Source organism: Varroa destructor, unplaced genomic scaffold (genome assembly GCF_002443255.2).
Source record: "Varroa destructor unplaced genomic scaffold, Vdes_3.0 BEIS01000003.1, whole genome shotgun sequence".
Classification (NCBI taxonomy): Eukaryota; Metazoa; Arthropoda; class Arachnida; order Mesostigmata; family Varroidae; genus Varroa; species Varroa destructor.
Window position 1 is genome coordinate 36,064,119 of NW_019211456.1, and position 18,532 is coordinate 36,082,650.

The following is an 18,532-nucleotide window of genomic DNA, read 5'->3' on the forward strand; positions in this document are numbered from 1 at the left end:
ATATGCTAGTGTCGTGTAATGGATTCGCGCCATCTAAACTAAAACTACGATGATCTTTTTGTTTCGCCGAGCTTTCTTTTTTAATTAGAATAATAAAAAAAATCGGTCCTTAGATGCTGAATAAACCCGATCGTCCAACTTCTAATAGCAATAATATACTTTTTTTAACACATCGTGCAGAAAAACGTTCCTCACAATCCTGACCTAGTGTAAACGGTGCCGACACAGCATAGTCAAAGATGTACGTGAACAAACTAAGTGACAGTTCCAATTTTCTAGTGTGCCACTTATGCTACCTTGTTGGCAAGCAGGTCTTGTATGTTGAACCTCTTTTTTCAGGCGCTTGACCCAGCTAGCAGGAACTTTAAAAGACCATAGAGCCCTCCGTAACGATCGTTTATAAGGGAATCTATACTTCTACGTTGCTAGTTCAACTGTAATGAGCAACCATAAGTGTTCACCCTAGAAAAGTTCATTAAATCTAAAATTAGATTAAAGTTTTTTTTCATGATGCGTTCATGTGCACCAAAGAAATATCAAAGGAGTTAACATGTTTATTTAGACACTATCTAAACTAACTTTAGCATGCGCAAGGGTTGCTTCTATTTATGCGAGGTTGTTGTCTTCCATGAACCGTAATCGCCTGGAATGGAGATAAGACTTCGCAACTGCAAAGGCCACTTGAAGACCTACTTCAATCGAAACCATAGGAGCTCTAATGCACTCCACGTGCCGATGTCCGCGTTAGCGCACTGGTAAGGTGTTTACCTACTGAACATAAGGGCAAGTGGTGATCTTCGTTCGAACCGAGTCGCAGACACGCTCTATTTTATGCCAGTTATCTAAGACGATGTTTAGCGCTAACAGCGGACTTTTGTCTAAAGGATCAGCATGCAAAAATGTGTGCCTTGTAAGAAATTGTACCGTTTAGATTAACCCGCTTACTCATGTAGATTCGCATTAACGCAACGATATTCGGTATATAGCGTCGCTAGAAGAAAATCTGAAGGTAAAGAAGGTCACCTGCGCGTCTTGAATGTACGACCACTGCGCAACAGCTACCGAATTCCATAAGCCAAACTTCGCTCCAATTGAGCCTTTTAGCGTTGAATTTACGTGATCAGGCATGTGACGATCCGACCAAAATGGAGTCAGTAAGTTGCGAATTTGACAAATTTTGCATATATTTCCAATTACAGTAAAATACTGGGGGAATATTGCCTACAAGTGCTTTTATGCTTGTATATTAGTTTGGGCAAGCCTATCTTTATGGAGCGGTTGTACGCGTGCGTTACCTTCGCTATGGACTATACTATAGAACGATGTTCGCAAAGCGGACCTTACCATCACGGTCAGAAGGACTGGGGTCGAAGTCGCCGTGATAATGTGCTCCGGCCTCGTCTATTCCTCATTCATTGCGAAACCAATTCGTCAAAAGGGGTTGACGCGTGTTTTCGACCTAACTTAACCATGAGTCAGATCAGAAGGAACCATTCCAGAAAATCTTAGGAAAAGAAGACTAGATCGACATAGACTTCACTTGTTACCATTAGGCCTCCAAAAGGAGTTTGTCTTTGTCTAGCACCTTCGTATTTATATAAGGTCAAAAAAAACCAGCAGAGCGATCGACAAACCCTAATCATATGTAGAATTGCCTTCCGTCTCAGATATATATCAAACTAGAAATTTTTGAGCTTTACTGGTATTTGGGCAATAGCAAACAATATGTCAACAAATAACAGCGTATGATACAGTTTTTCATAGATACAAAAAGATATTATACCGTCGAGCGAATTTAGACGCACCTGTAATATATCAGTCGAAATTATTATAATGAAATACAACAATTACTATTTAGAGAAAAATAACTCAGTTTTTTATAATTGCGTTTCAGTTGTGTGCGCAGGGCCCTCTGAGAGAAATTTTTTGAGAACTTTTTGCACATGGGGCCTTGCAGGCAGCACAGTACCATCTATAAGGAATTAAGGTTCAAAAATTGTAGGCTTGAACTGAGGCCGCGGCTAAACCATTTTGTTTTATTTGGACTAGAATCTATATTGTTGCTAGCATATTTACAGCAGGAGCTTAATAATTGAATTAAACAATGTACGAGGAATATGAGGGTAAAATTAGTGTGTGATTATTATTTTTATTATAATCGTCTTTAAACGAAACATTAGACGAGCTGACGTACGTAAGGCTCTGCATTTACTCATCTTGATTTAAACGCTTGCGACATTTAGTGCTTCGTAGCTAATTTTGATCTGGTCGACTCGGGTGGTACAAAGTGGTGTTGAACACAATGATCAGGAACAACCTTGGCCTGATTCTCTATGTTCACGCTGTAAATATTGCGTCCTTTTTATACAAATCCTATATATATACTCTCTCCTAAAAAAATGTTATTTTCATTAGGGATTTACGTTTAGGGTTATTATCGTTATTACCAATAATATCAATAAAAATACTTGCTGGAGCAGCTATTTCGAGTACACCGATTTTGTTTAGCGACCTTTTTTCCCCTCACCATGTTAACCCATTTTCCCATCATAAGCTTCTTAATGGCACACACGATACATTTCTATTCTGAACATATAACACAGTAAATGCTTGATACAATTACATCATTAATCAGGCCAGTTGCATCTGCTATATTGGGTCAGTATCTACGATTATTTGCCGATTATTGCCGATATGTTAACCTGATCTTCTCTATTGCGTTGCAATGAATCAGTTTCATTGTTCACGATTGAATTGTACGCCTAGCCCCCTCACCAGCCTAGGTTCCGATCAGCCAAAAAATTCACTAACCTAGTTCTTCGGGAGTCCCAGTTTCTCTTCCTCCGCTAACCTCACTGCGACTATTGTAACATGGTTTGCTTCACGAAATTGTTAGAAGGTCATTGACGTTTCGCCTTTCATCAAAGTAAGAAGCACGTGCCGTACTCTAACACAAAAAACAGCAGCTATTTTCAACTCGGCCAGTGGAGGCTAAATGAGGCCAGTGCAGAATAAAGTGCATCTTTTCCTCATCCTTTTCAAGGCTTGGCCTGGTAGCAGTAGGCCCGCACAATGTTGCTGAAGAGCTCCCTCGATACCGCAACAACGATTTGCAATCAGGAAAGCTCTGCTGTGGCATTGCTCACCGCTCCACCTACCAACCGCCTACGCCTGGCTCACTTATGCTTCCTTTGTAAACGGCGGCGGAGGGTTATCTGCTTTCTCAAATGACCCCATCTAGCCTCGTTCCGCTTCTGTAGCAATGCTTTTGATCGAAGCTAACGTGAGGGCTGAGCTTTCTTCACCCATTTGAATTGAAAGTGGCGGAAAAGATGCATTGACATATACCTCCTGCTACACAGTAAGGACTGAAGTGTACTAAAATGAGCCGAATCGAATTCGGTAGGTGCATTTTATCACGATAGAATGTCTAAGTTGGGCATATGACTTACGTGACCGTACCTACATAGGTCTTATGGCAGATGTTTTTCGTGTTTTACGCCTGGAACTTACTTCGGGCGGTTGGCTTCCAACATAAAACAAAGTGTGTTTACACCCAGATTCGAACCTAGACCATTACATTTCCCTAAGTTCAGTATGCAAGCACGTTACTCACTGTGCTATCGCACAGACCTAATTTTATGGAAGGTACAAACTAAAAAAAAAAAAAGCAATAAGTACGTGGCTCCCATAAGCCAATACCCTTCGCAATACGTATCACAATTATGGTTTCGTCAGAGAACAAGTTCGTCATTCATTCTGTAAACCTATGCCAAAATTACACTTCAAAAAACATTTAAAAGCGAATCTTATAGGATACCCAGATAAGTTTTCTTGTTACCTTAATTTAGGTCTATTAGGGTCTCGGATCTATTTTGGGGTAAATCAAGTTTTTAAGTAAAACCATTTTCTTGAATATAATGGTATTATATACTATTATATATTATTATATAACAATATAATGGTATTAATTGAACGAGAAAAAGTTACGATGAGCTAATGCCTTCATAGGCGTTTGAATAATGATCCAGCACTGCACCTCTGTAACGGCATGCGTATAGTTTCGACTCGAAGGAATTTTTTTTCCTTAGAAATTAGACATTTTGAAAGTCGTGGAATTACTACGATCTACTAGCTATTATCGCTAGATTATTGTTTTGACAATAATCGAGAAAAATCAGATGTGAAATGATAGGCCAATTCTCACCGATAGCCCGTCCATCTGTATGGTGGTTGAAGGGACCCCTTTTTCCAATTTGATTGATAGCCATCGATAATAAAGAGTCTATATCTAAACTAAAATAGCGTAAAAAAGAGCTAGCTTCGCTGAGTGAGCACTTATAGCTTAATACTGTTATCACCTCGCGTTTCGCTGCATTCTCGTGAAGTAAACTGAGAGGAGATATTATCGTTGAAGCCAAATCACAGTTTTCCTCTCTTCACCACCGTAATCATCGGCATAATATTTACCCGGTCTATGGAAAAGAAAGCCTTATTAGGTCGATACTTTTGGTATATGACCAGCTTGTGTCCAGTGAACATTGCCCAACTCTCGCACATTCTAATTGGATCTATCAGAACCACCAACATATTAAAAGTAGTATAAGTAAACTGTCTGAAAGCGAGTTTCAACCTGCAGCTTCCCAGTTGTAAGAATAAACCATTCGAATGGGGTCTCCCATTTCCTGTCGGCCGATTAAGGCCATCATCGTACATGTCGGTAACATTGAGTTTTGTGTCCTTAAACCGCGTTTAGCATTGCTTCGGGCAGGTCGCTTGTTTACCTATAACGTTGCTACATTACGTGAGCATTACTGACAATGTTTCTGCCTGCGTTATGTTTGTCCCTTTCAGATCCGGTGTCGGAGGGTACGGTACCCACGAAGCGTACCCGGCTGCTCTCTCAAGCCACCTGCTCGCAGCTGTTATTTGGCGTCATCAATCCCGACGAGAACGCGCTCTTCCTCTGGCTTTGGGTGCTTACCATCTGCGTCCTATACAACGCGTGGGCCCTTATTCTAAGACAGACATTCACCGAGGTGAGACGATCTGGCGAAAAATAGCTTCATTGAAAGATTAACAGAAATCCGTCATCAAATTGATTCACTGTAGGGTTTCATTCATTATGCTATATCGCTGTCTGCCTATGTAGTATTTGTAGTTGGTTTTTATTTGTGTATATTTTACGGCGTGCGGTTTAGCTTATGAAAGCACAGGAATCAATGAGCTGGATTATGACCCATACATGTACAGGAAGAACAGGATGACATGAAAGCGAAGATAGATTTCATAAACTTTTTCGCCGACCTACTGAAGTCGTTAACGGTAAACAAGAGACGCTCTTAATAGAAGCAGTCATGGAAGATTAGCCAATCATGTGGTTCCCTCCATTACTAACGACCTGCCTCTATTTTTCGACCGAATGTTTAGATATGTTCCGTCAAAATTCTACACACATAGTTACAAGGAAGTTATCGAACCTTCGCACAAACACTTGGCCGTGTATCTGATTCAAGTAGAAGTGAAAAGGGTGAGAGTCCGCTAGCGAAACATTTAAGGAACAGGCACAACGAAAAACCACTCATTTCAATTTTCATTATACCTTCAGTTTTCGTCGTTTTGTTGCAGCATTAGCGTCGCGAAAGGGAACGACTAGATTTTACACGATTGGATCCTTTTTCATCGCACAGATCATGGCTTTCTTCGAATGGAAATTGTCCTTGAGCACGGGCCAAGCTTTGCCACTTGAAGGTCCCAAAGATCTTTAATGCTTTATGTTGACACAGAAAATCTCGTTTTCTGGGATGAATCATCACTCTACTTTAGCGACAAATATAATGACAAATTCTATGGTCATTATTTAAGCTTTAACATTGAATATAATAGGTTGTTTTGTTTACCTTCGTTAAGTAAAGATAATAAGGAATAGTGCCTTAACTATATATAGCCCACCTCTACGACTGAATCGACCGCCGTGCGCTTGATCTTCGTTGAAGTTGGACGGCCCAGTGAAGCGAAACGTACAGTCTTCACCCAAACAGCTACTACAGTTTTTACAAACCTTTTATCAAGAGTTCAATCAGCGTATGTAAATGGGTCGTTATCGAGATACACATGTATTACGAACTTCACTAAACGAGACGTTCAAATCCTGACTTGCAAATTAGGAGGATGTTATCAACACGTTTTTACGTAAGTAACAGAAGAAATGGTCGCGTGTTTTTCATTGGGCGTAAGCGATTTCGAATAGAATTTGAATCGTTCTGGGGAGCAGTAGCCTATTCAGTCAGAGATGAGCGAGCGCATCCGACATTTTATCCCGATACTTGTGGCTTATTCTAATTTATTTTGGCATAATTACAAGTAGCTAGCGACATAGCGCATACACTAATCTTTCATCGTATAGTTAGGCGGGTTAGTTGAAGTCTTTATTTCGAAAGTTACCCTCTACCAGTGGAACCACACTTACGTTTATGCAATTGGCACAGCAAGATGTATTAAATAAGAAAGAAATAATGAGACAAACATACTTTTTTCGTCCAGTTTGTATCAATCAAAATCGCTCTTGCCACATTTAAATTAAAGTCATCGAACGTCTGCTCAGCCATCGACGCGGCAAAGTCTGCGCCGTTTATTATTCACGAAGTGCTAGCAAAAAGAACGAACCCGCCTTCAAAGGTACTTAATATCGCTGTTGCAATGTATCTACGTATATACTTAATAGTCTTCAGGCTCGCGTACTGAACGGAAGGAGGTTTTGAGCTAAAGTAAAATGATGATTCAACAGCGACACTTGTAGAGATCTAACATAATTTAGAAGCTTCAGAAAAAGGTAGCTTATAGGCAAAACATTAACAAAGAAACAAAACATCACGCCATCATAAACGAGCGCCATTTTACCAGGTCAGGTCCAAGACTAGTCTGGCTTATTTTTAATTGACATTCAATGTATATCTAGCGTAGTTGGCTGCAGGTGCTCATCAGCTCAACCCACATTCTCCAACCCCTATGTAAACTATGTCGTTCACTCTGTGTTAGGCTCTTGGAACTTCGTTTACCCGACTCTAGTCATATTCTTAGTTAAACTTATTAAGAAAATACGTATGTATATGTAAAATAAGCACAAGTTAACCAACCCGTATACCCTTTCTATTCGAGCAGGCTTAACCTTTTTTGCATGACTATGATCGGTCCCGTTTTTACTAGATATCTATTCGTGTTATGTTCATCTCACGTCAAAGACTGAAAGTACACGTCCCGTTAGTTAAATGTATGTTATATTTCAATGAGTGTCATCAGCATATCATCCTTTAGACGGCAACATATCGATTGTATATATGTAATGTATCATGTTAATTTCCATTACTTTGTATATTAAATCGATTGATTAATGCCACACGGAAGATATTCAGTAACTGATAGAATTGGATCTACTTTTATACGGACCCTTAGAGCTACCCCGTTTTCACTTGCACCAAATGCATCTCAACTTAAGTAACTTTCTTACAACTTTTGAGAACATGGGTTACATCATGCTTTGCACAAGAAGTGAGCCCCTGGGTATATTGATTTGATTTAATGTACTTGCAGTGAGACCCCCTGGCACATCGTAGACGGTGGACCCCACATCACCTCTTAATTACGTTAGCGGAGTCTCGGAGAAAAGAATTTCCGATTCCGTTTCTCTAAAAAGGCTTTTTCCTTTGTTATAGCCACTCGTTTCTGCTAATAGCTTTAGGCCGCGATTGCCATTAGGATGATATGGGTCGGATCCTAACGGTACTGAAATCAACGTCAAGCAATTCTACGCCAGTCTCCTTTCCTCAGACTTTCACCTATATGTGAGGGTAGTAGTCACTGATGATAAACATTTTATTTTCAATGCATACTGAGCTCGTGGCAATTTCGCGAAAGCTTAGAGCACTTCAGAGTTGATCGAACAGCAGAGGCGTTGTTACTCAATGGAGAGCGTCCAGAACGACGTTGGAGTCACTGAGCAACACAATGTCATTAGTTCTCTGGTCGTTGACTAGGAACAGCATAAATTTACGAGTCGCAATTATCGTCGAATGATTGCTCTGCCGCCTTTGAAGCCTTATCAATGGTCGTTTCACTGGTGGATCTCGAATACTGGCTACAATTGATGTTTTATGGCGGTCAGATACACAGGTCTCTCGGGCCTCTGGATACTGTTACTGAATTCCCTTGTTCTTCTCAAAGTGCATTTGTAAGTGAAGGCCCGCGCTCTAACTTTTAGCTACGGCTTTTCGGCAGTCTTAGCATAGGGCACTCCAAGAAAGAGTGGCACTGAAGTTCTACAGGGCGCAGTCCACTCTTGGCGAGTACAGCCCACAGGTTCCTTATTTGAAGCACACTTAAGCTAGCTCCACCACATATTGCATTTCTTGAGTCGACTACATATATGGCTGTTTAATAAATTATTTACAAAACGATGTACGACGAACACCTTCTACCTATACCCTATTTTAGCAGACCACAGAATGATTACAGCCATTATGCGGGCCTTTGAGTGAACATTGAATCAGATAATGTGTGTATCTTTTCAGTGATTTCCACTAACTTTCCTAATATCATATGCTACAAAAACGTTTCAATATGTAAACATTTCACAAGTACCCGATACTGGATTCTTCCGACTACAACAATCATACGGTAGACATGATCATAGGCACGTACTATTCCTCCCAAGTTAATGATTTCGTGGCTAAACGAAGCATCACTTTGTCAGTGAGATCTTTCATCCGAAAATAACAAAAGAATATGGAAGAAGCGTCATGAGAGGCCAAACGCTATTTTGATGTTGACGCCTTACATTTACACATTGTCATTCTGCAGCGAAGCCGTCAGTGTGGAATAACCGAAGAGAGGTCAAGTTTTTAGGCCTCATTATATCAGTTGTCCTATATGACCGTCTTTCTTCCAACTGTCTAATTAATTCGACTCATAGAAGCTAACAGAATATGTGCGTCGAAAAACGTAACAGCCAACACTAATAGCCTTTGTTTATCATAATAGGGCAATAGATAGGCGGTATCATAATAGAACATGAAAAGTTGTGATCGCCACCATTTAGCAGTGCATGACTCTCAACTTGTCGAGCACATTTACGTGTGACATACTCAGACCAAATAATTTGATTCGCTCTAATTAGATTATGCCCTTCCCATCTATAGTTAGCTGTCTATTTGTCCTATTCCCGACCGTAATGTTTTTCCTATTTCTACTTTGGCCTAGCCATCTTTCTTTCTTTCATCCAATCTCGTTAGCCGTTTCTTGTTCGAGTCGAGCTTTTGCTGTTCATGCCGTCGATATGAAACGGTCGCGGCACTTCCTTGATCCACCGTAGCCCCTCTGCATCAAATAATCGTGCAAGAGTTGCCCTGTCCAACTCGATGCGCCCCTCTGATTGGTCGTCAGACAGCCTTGCTTCCTCAAAGTTCATAGTTCTAGTAGCAGTTGAGTACGCGGCTTGTTGAACTAGCCATTGTGAACGAACCATAAGCATCGAAAACGCTGCCGCACCACATGGACGGCGCACATACACACGCGGACGATAACATGGTCTTGATGAATGTGGCCTCGTTAGGATGAAACGCAAATGTGAAAATAGGTACAGACCTCAAGGGAGAGAGAATGTATGGTTGGACAAAGATTACTCGTTGCTGCCTAATGAATGGGTGAATGCATTAAGTAGTAGCTAGTTTGGCTGTTTAGGTCGAAAGGTCGCTGGGGGTGCTGCCAATGCATACGACCCAACGAGCGATAAATGACGGGCGAAGCCTTAGATGTTCCCAGAACGTGGGCCGGATTCCGGCTACAATGGCAGTAGATGGTGGAATAATGATTCGTCGATTTGAATTTGCCTACGCGTCTATTGTAACATTTACACGGACCACGCGTGGGTCAGCTGTTGCTTATTGGCTGATACAACATGAGGCTACCGATAGAAGATACGTGTTCGAATGTTATACAATTAAGAGGCCCCTAGACCATAAGGATGTTTTTCGTTTAAATAATAATTTTTTCAGTAACAAATACCTAAAAAAGACAAAAAAATATTCGGGTCGTTAAGGTGACATATGAAACGACTATAAATGCTTTTATGGAAATTACTGTGCGAGCTATTCACCTTTTTTTTAGGGATTTTAGGGAAGTAATTTTGTTCGACCAGCAGCTAGAAAATCGGTAGTTTCGTCAGCAAAAGCAACAGAAAGTCAATTGCTCAATCAATAATAATAAATATTTATTATAAGCTTCTTATGAACGTAATCCGAAAACTTAGCAGTCAATTTGTATCAAGTACTTTTTTTTTCTTTTCTATATACCGGTTGAAAAACTTGGAAAACTTAGAGAACTAGTATATGCTCTGACAGAGAGCCAATTTATGCAGGTCCGACTGGTGTTAGTGAAAGCGCTTGTTGACGCCATAAGCTTCTTGCTATATATATATGTGTCCTTACGAAATCATTTTTAACTTCATTCGGAACTTAATTTTTTACGCCAAACTACAACAGCCATTGCGAAATCTCTACAATCATAAAGTTGTCATACAGTAATACCACACGAAAGAACTAAACAAATTTTCTATATCCTGTTAAGTACAGATCGCATGACCATTTTTCTAGTTATTATTATCTAGAGTGTTATTATGTAGAGGCTGAGACTTGGCAGTAAAAATTGTGCTTAATTGTCAGAACATTTTTATTCAGACCTAAGACGAAACGTCTTGAAGTTAACTGAGATTTCTGACAATTTTATTACGATAAAGACACAAATGCTGCTCAGGCCCATCAAAAAATATGGCTCCTTTATGATTAACATGGGTTATCAAAAGTAACGGCTGGAAGATAGCAACAAATTGCTTTCCGAAAATTTTAGTGTGAAAGACGCTTCACATAATGGTCGACCGACTACGAAAAAAGTTGACGAAATTATTACGGAAGTTGCCCAAAACCCACGTATAAATAGTTATAGTACCACTAAAAAACTGACCACCAGAGAGTTTAAACTGTTCTAAAGAAAAGACTATAAAAAAAGTTCAGGGTTTAAGTGACACACGTGCTGACATGAATGAATTTACTCGATCGAATTTGCATATGCGCAAAAACGCTCTAGGGTGATTGGAAGCATGGGTGTGTGTGTGTGTGTGTGGCTCGTGTACGGTAATAATATACTACAAATAAAAAATGTGTTTCATAACCTGGGCCAAGGCCAAGACGCAGGCTTATGAAAGTGATACTATCTGTCTGGTAGGATTGGAAAGGAATCGCGCATGAGCAACGGTCGCCGTTTTGCAAAACAATTGATTTGGACTGACCTCTATTGTCAACGACTAAAAAAGGTACAACAGGCCATGGGAACAAATCGACCAGAACTAGTAAATACGAAAAGCATCATTTATCATCGCTATTACAGTGCTAGACCATATTTAGATGGCTGCAAAGCATTGAGCGAACTTGTTTAAGAAATTTTTTATGTACAGCTCGGATCTTGCATCACAAGACCATTGTCTGTTTCGATCTTTGTCAAACTCCCGTAATAATGTCAGTCTAGTCTAATAGAGAAACGCAAAAATCACTTGTTAAAACTACAGAAGTTCTGCAGCAATGAGATTATCATCATCGAAGGCTATCAAACACAATGGCCGGTATTTAGCAATAACACTTTAAATTATAAAAAATATTTATTTCAATTTTGGTTTAAAAAGCTTAACGTTTTTTCGACAAACCAATGTAACTTAGCCACTGGGACCTCAGTTCAACTCGATACAGAGTGGTATTATCCCTAGCTTTATATAGAACGTTCATCACATAGCAAGAGTATGGACATAATATGATATTGCCATGTTGTGCATTACCTGATCGTATGTTTTTACCATGTCACGCATATATTAGCGCCCTCTGGCGCGCTGTCATAGTTATCTTCCCAACAATGTTTTCGAAACGTGGCGGCATTGCAGTTCCATCAGATGTTAAGCTTATTCAAGCGAAAGTTCGTCTAGGCTGTCATCCATACCAGCTGTGATCATCTAGATCCATTGAAAAAGAAGAGCGCGATCGTGAAAATATTCCCGTCGACGCAGTCGTCAGCCAGATACTGACTCAAGAATCGCAGTCGAAATAGCCCGACTGATAGTACGACCTAAAGATTGGAAGACCACACTATGCAGCCAAAGTGAGAGTTCAAAGCAGGGCTTAATGCACGTAAGATGATTTAAAATCAAACGTCCAGCACTAGACGATCTTTAAAGCGTCATCTTATGTCTGTGTGTAGAACACACAGTCGATATGCCGCTGCACCAAAAAGAGGTCGTGGCTCTCGAATATGATAAAGTTTAGTTGAAGCCTTGTAAATACTGCGAGATTAAAATTGATATCCTTCAAACTAGATTGAATATTTATTAGGATGGTGGTACAAAAACAAATTATTTTTTTAAGATGAAAATTGTTTGCATCATCAAGTCAGTCGTCACGCAGGCTCGATACACAAAGCGCACCATGTGTAGGCCAGAAAGGTTGTTTAGGACTAGATAGTCTGAAAAACACATGATCGAAAAGCCTGAATAACTTTTAAACCACACAAAGTGTAATCATGTTTTAGTATATGTGAGGTCTATTTCCTTTATTAATTATTTACTTAGCCAACATTTTGAGAGCTTCTCAACAGCTGGGTATCTACAGTTAGCATTACCATACGATATCTGGGCGTTCGGGATGCATTACGTTACGCACTTAACCCCTCAGTTATTCGCGAAAAACAATTGAAAAGTAATTAGGGTCGTACGGATTTAAATATGGAAAATATAGGCTGAATCCATCGCTAGATGCTTTTTTCATCCATCCATCATCGTGATTGAAGCCTACCGATAAGGTTGTGCATTGTTATTGGGTAAGCGGACTGCGAGCTGTGCACCGACAATTGCCGCAAGGTGTATCTATTAGGCTCTTGATGAATTTGATGCATCTATCAGTATTGACCGTTCTCCTTTCGAGCAATATCTCGTAATAATAGATGCTCCTGGTACGCACCACAAATGTGCACGCCAGCTTTCGCCCTTATATACTTGCGTTTCCTTTGTTGGATTTTATTCTCTAAATGATCTTTCTATGTAGGCGGCACAGGCTGACCTATATCTTGCGCAAAGCGATTGTGTGCCCCGTAAATTGTCACTGGTATACTAGATGCGTCTGCATCTATCCTCAACTTAGTTTGTATTTTACTCTTTTTGTCATCTTTGACATTTTCCTCTTAAATGCATAACGCGTGCTTAGAAAAGTCCCATCTTGCGCCGACAAGAAGCGCATAGTTCACGCTCAATTTTTGCTTAGAATTTTCCGTCATCATAGCAGCTTATTCCATTTTTGGGGTCCTGAGGCGTAGTCACTTCCCATTTCCGTCTCTAAAATAATCGTGACAATAGTGAACAACTGTTTTACTAAGGGCCTCTTTGCCCAGACCATTTCCGATGGATCCCACCGACACTCTTATCTTGAAGAAAACAATATAACATAACTAATGAGCGTTTATTTTAGACGATATCATGCCTCTAAATTAATCCGTCCTTCTATGGTGACACTTAATCCGATAGAGTTACGATTTGCCAAAACGCCCGATGTAAATATTTACCTAAATTTCGTCTGCTCATAACGCGTAGTTTTAAGGTTGTTCGAATTTTCGGGTCGCTAAACAGTTTCGAGTGGTCGATAAAACACAACACTGCACTATCGAGCGTATATATATATAATATATATATATTAGTTGCCTGGCCACTTTGCCATTGGATACATACATCATAAAATCTTTAATTGCCTCGTGCTCTATCTAAAACAAGCGTAGTTTGATGATGACAAGTGTCATTTGATTCTTGTATGCTCTTTTTTTGGGGAAAGAGTAAGTAAACGTATGTTGACTACCAAGTCTTTAAGTTATCTAATAAAGACTCGGAGTAATTTATTCAAATGAAAATGAATGAATCTGGCAAGTTTTTTAGTATCGTCCACCTGTCACTCTGCGTCTACGAAAACAACCAGCTACCAATAGAGGAGCATTCAGCGCTCAAAGTTTTAGTCTAAAGTTATTTTTACCACTATACATTCGTTCATAATGTGGGCAGGATCTAGTCGACTGCATGAAACGCTCTAAAATATTTATTCGAAATATTAAACTCTTTGACTTTATTCAATATTTCAAAGTGTGGACAGGCTAAAAGAACGACATCGACCCACGACTACGAAGCCCAAGACCCCAAATACAACGGAGATGATCATCTTCAACTTGAAACACTCTTTATATGTGCTTTCCCTTCAACAATTTGATGTATGAAGCCAGTTTCCTTTAGTCTGCTGGACTGTCGTGTGTAGTGGAAGGCTATAGACCCAACAATTGAAAATAAACAACAGCGGCAAAGAACCGCCGAGCTGCTCCTCGAGGAGCGGAGAAAAATCGAAGTAGGAATATTTTTAGCTCAACCATGTTGGCTCCTCAGTATAACATTTTGTGTATTTAGAAAGGCTTAGAATTTCAAACGGGGTTAGCAAATGGTGTGCGCGCAGCCGGGTATACTCAGCTTAAGCATCATCACGTTTTAAGAGATTCAAATCGGCCTAAACACAGTAAACCTATGTGGAATACAGTGCTACTTATCAGTTACTGACATAGTAAAGTGCGCTTCTGATGAGATACGTACTTATGCTTTCTCGTATTATCCTGACTTAATAATCGAAATTCTTTATCACATTTAAAAACCTTGATTTGCTGCGTCGATTCTTTAAATTTGTAAGAACGACCATAGTGTGTTAACTAGAAATCGAGCAGTGGAAATAATTGAGGCTTACAATATACAAGCTTTAAGAGCAAGAGGGGATTTTATCCACCTATAGTCGCGAGTCTAATAGATTTTTTAAATTCGCAATCACGCAACTGTCAGTGGGTGTATGAAGTTCGAGGTTTGAGCAGTGACTCAGCAAATGGCCGGCGGCCCGTTTCCTTTACAATATATTATATATATGTTTTTGAGCTATATTGAAATTAGACAGAACTTTCTACTTTATTTTTCTAGACCGAGCAGACAAAGTGAAATTATCAGTACTACAATTCTACCCACTGCATTCTCTTTTACTTTTCCTAGCTTCATATACATGTGTCTGTTAGGGAAATCACTGTCTCTAACCAACGATAGTTAGGAACAAGTCAGAAGACGAACTGCATAGCTCCGCATGCGTTCCCAATGCTTACGTACGATTAAAGGCAAAGCTTACTCAAAATCAGATTGAATTACGGTAACAGGGATGTCTGCAGCGGAGAATAGCTTTACCTCTTATATTTTCTCCGAATAACCCAAACTCTTTTACACTCACAAAAAAAAACGTCGAGCTAATTATCAATTGCAAAGTTTAAGCCCGATCGTTTCTGTTCGAAGTCGGCACTGTGAAGAAAATATTGCTTCTTTTCTTCCGATCAAAACACGTCGTATGTCTTTTACCTTTCTTACAGAACCTCATGACGCGATATGTTAGCGTGAACTTTCTCGGTATGCATAAGCCTAAATACCTTCAACGATTCTCTGTTTGCCTCCGCAGAGATTGGCGTAAGGTGTGATAGGAGTGAGGTTTTTCCCGTTGAGCAGAGCTGGTAGGAAGAAACGGGAGGTAAAGCCTCCTTGAATAGATAACTGCAAGACCCCGTCGCTAATAACAACTCTGTGTTGAATATGCTATTGGTTCCGTTTTAAAAGGTTTTTGCTTATACTTTCTAAAAAACTTGCTACGCATACCCATTTAGGGGTAGTACAGATCAGTTCACAGAAAACTAGCATTAAATTAGGCCACTTCTCTGTTCAATGCATTGAACAGTATTAATTGTATTTTTTTTTTATTATTTAATAGTTAATTAATTGTATGATCAGTTTCGGTAGTAAAGTTGTAATAGTCATAGTACGTTTAATATAGTATTTACAGCAACAAGGCTAATGTGAATCTAGTACTTGCAGGTGCCAACGGCTTTTGTGGGGCAAAAACGCAGCTGCCGAGGTGATCATAGGGTTTTTAACATCGAAAAAAGGAAAATCTCTGACGTGGAGCTAATTAAATTCAAAACAGTCTAAGCTAATAGGATGTATAGCAACCAATATTATTTTTTAGCAATACTGCAATATGAACTGCATAGCGTTTTTCGAAAAATTCGAAATACTTTCGCGTACGAAAATGTCAACGTCAAACTTATTATCAACTTGAAACATTTTTTTGATTTATTTTTCAAACGAGAGCAATACAAATGATATTTGCCTTTCCGTAAAAGATGTTCATACTGTTTGTCACACACAAGACGTACATGCTCTCTAGAGAAAAGACAGTTTCTGACAACAGTATTTTTTATATTGCCCTGAAAAGGACATGCTCTAGAAATCCTGGCGATTAGAGTCGCAAAGGTAAATTCGTTAATATCCTGATTGAATTTCCTTAGCATAACACCAAAAAGAGTCTTTGATATAGTGGACAATTGGCGGACACTTATTTCGATTGGCACCGGGGACTTACGCTAACTTGAAGAAACTTAACTTCAGTAAATAAAAACGTGCAAAACAAAAAGCACTAAAGGTATGCTCTCTTGGAACGCATAAACTATATTTAACATATTCATGTCATAACTGCCACCATCATTAGACTAGTGCTTTTCCACCCTTCTGATCCAGCTCACCTTATCATCCAATCCATAGACATGTTCCTGTCTATATTTAGAATGCACTCTTCTGTATTATGCTTATTACACTTCAGTTGCTATATTTGTAACATCAAAACGTCTGGCTGACTCTGGCTGTCAAAGTGAGCATCAATCTCGTGCAGTCTTTGAGGACATGTCGATACTCCGTATATGCTCAATTAGTAGGACTTTGCTGAGCACGAACCTCTAATTACAAACCTGATCGTTAAAAATACGCACGTTGTTTGTAAGAAGCATGTTTTTTGCCATTCGATATTATAGGTCCCATTTAGTTCGGACATCGAGGAATACACTTTGATACACTTAATAAATTACATAGCGGTGCTAGGAATCGCTCGATGCGTTGAATTTTCGATATTATTCCGCGTTTTCGATATGCAGATGCCGTAGCACAAATTTTTCGCAAACTAAAGGGAAGGCATATGTCAAATAGTACCGCTTGCTTGCTTTTGCTTGTAATGTTATCCATACAAAAGCAAACATGTAGAGATAAACTCTCTCGGTATTTGTATTCTGATGTTTAATAATAATAATAATATAGGCTAGAAGCTGTATGGGTCCCAACCAGTATTCATATACTTACTATCTATATAAACTGAGATGTTCCAAATGAGTTTGAAAGGGTCGACATTTTGATATTATCGATATATCATCATGTTGGATTCGCAACGCCATAGGCTAATATATATAGAGTAGCAACTTTCTTTTTCCCCAATAAATCAATACAGTGTATTTTTAAACCCAAGTACATGCCCAAAGGGAAAATAAAGCTCCATATGACTATTAAAGGTAAACATACTCTAACGTCTACCCTCGAAATATAAGTAGTGTCTATAAAGAGATTAGGCAACCTTGTGAGGTTGGTAAAAATTCATAAAATAAAATTTCCTCTTTTGATTATATCAAAATATATAGCGTACGTCTAGCGCATCTAATATATGGGTGTTCGGGATTACGCAACAATACTGTATAAGTGAAACAAAGCCTACGTATCACGACCGCTACTTGGATATATTGGGGAAGAAAAAACGGTCGGTGTAAGGAAATTCACTAACCAATGAGCAGCGACTCCAACCGTTAAAGTGACGGGACAAAGAAGCTTGTAACATCCCTAAGAGAAACAATACGTCCTTATTAAGTTTTCTAACGAAATCAGTGCCAAACCAAGCTTAGATAGCCATAAGTGGTACCTTTCGAAGTCCAAGCCTATCGTGCGATTACCCTCGATGCGACTTGGCCATCTTGGAAATCGTTCCTCAATGAAAGCCTTTGCCCTTTAGCATGGAACGGAGCAAAGATTATACGCTATTCACGAGATTGGTGTTCTTTGGCCAGATTTTCTGTTCAACAGACCTTGACTCTTGATGTTGAAAAGTGAGCCAGCTTTTTTCCGAATAAGGTGCTTAATAATCGGCTTGTAAAGAAAGTGCAGAAGCATTGTAGTCTAATACTTTACTGTTATGGGTTGCTTGAAACTAAGTTGAAACGAGTGCTGCTTCTCTAGGCTGTTAACTCCGTAACATGTGCATTAAGATCCAAGCCTCAATGCAAATACGGTAAAATAATCAGGATGAACATTTATGCCTGCTTTCTACCATAAATTTGTAGCTAATATTAATCGCAATGGGCAGAACACCCGCGAAGAGACACCGTGATTTTCAGGTTATTGTGATAATTACCACAAGGTTCCAGATTGAAGTTGAAGGCTCGATCAACAAAATCGAAGGATAGCTCACGCCGTAGTTTGTTAGGCGAAGAGTGGCTACAACAATAATTTCATAGAAAAGTTATG

The 18,532-nt window shown here is 39.4% G+C and overlaps 1 protein-coding gene across 3 annotated transcripts in view; it reads left to right on the forward strand.

Moving 5' to 3' along the window:
* LOC111246593 (uncharacterized) overlaps nt 1-18,532 on the forward strand; it is a 159,822-nt gene that overhangs the window by 89,354 nt on the left and 51,936 nt on the right. For all 3 annotated transcript variants that reach the window (XM_086984521.1, XM_022796440.2, XM_086984522.1), the window contains exon 5: nt 4,855-5,039. In XM_086984521.1, coding sequence (XP_086840647.1) covers nt 4,855-5,039 — 185 coding nt within the window. The remainder of the gene's footprint in view (nt 1-4,854; nt 5,040-18,532) is intronic.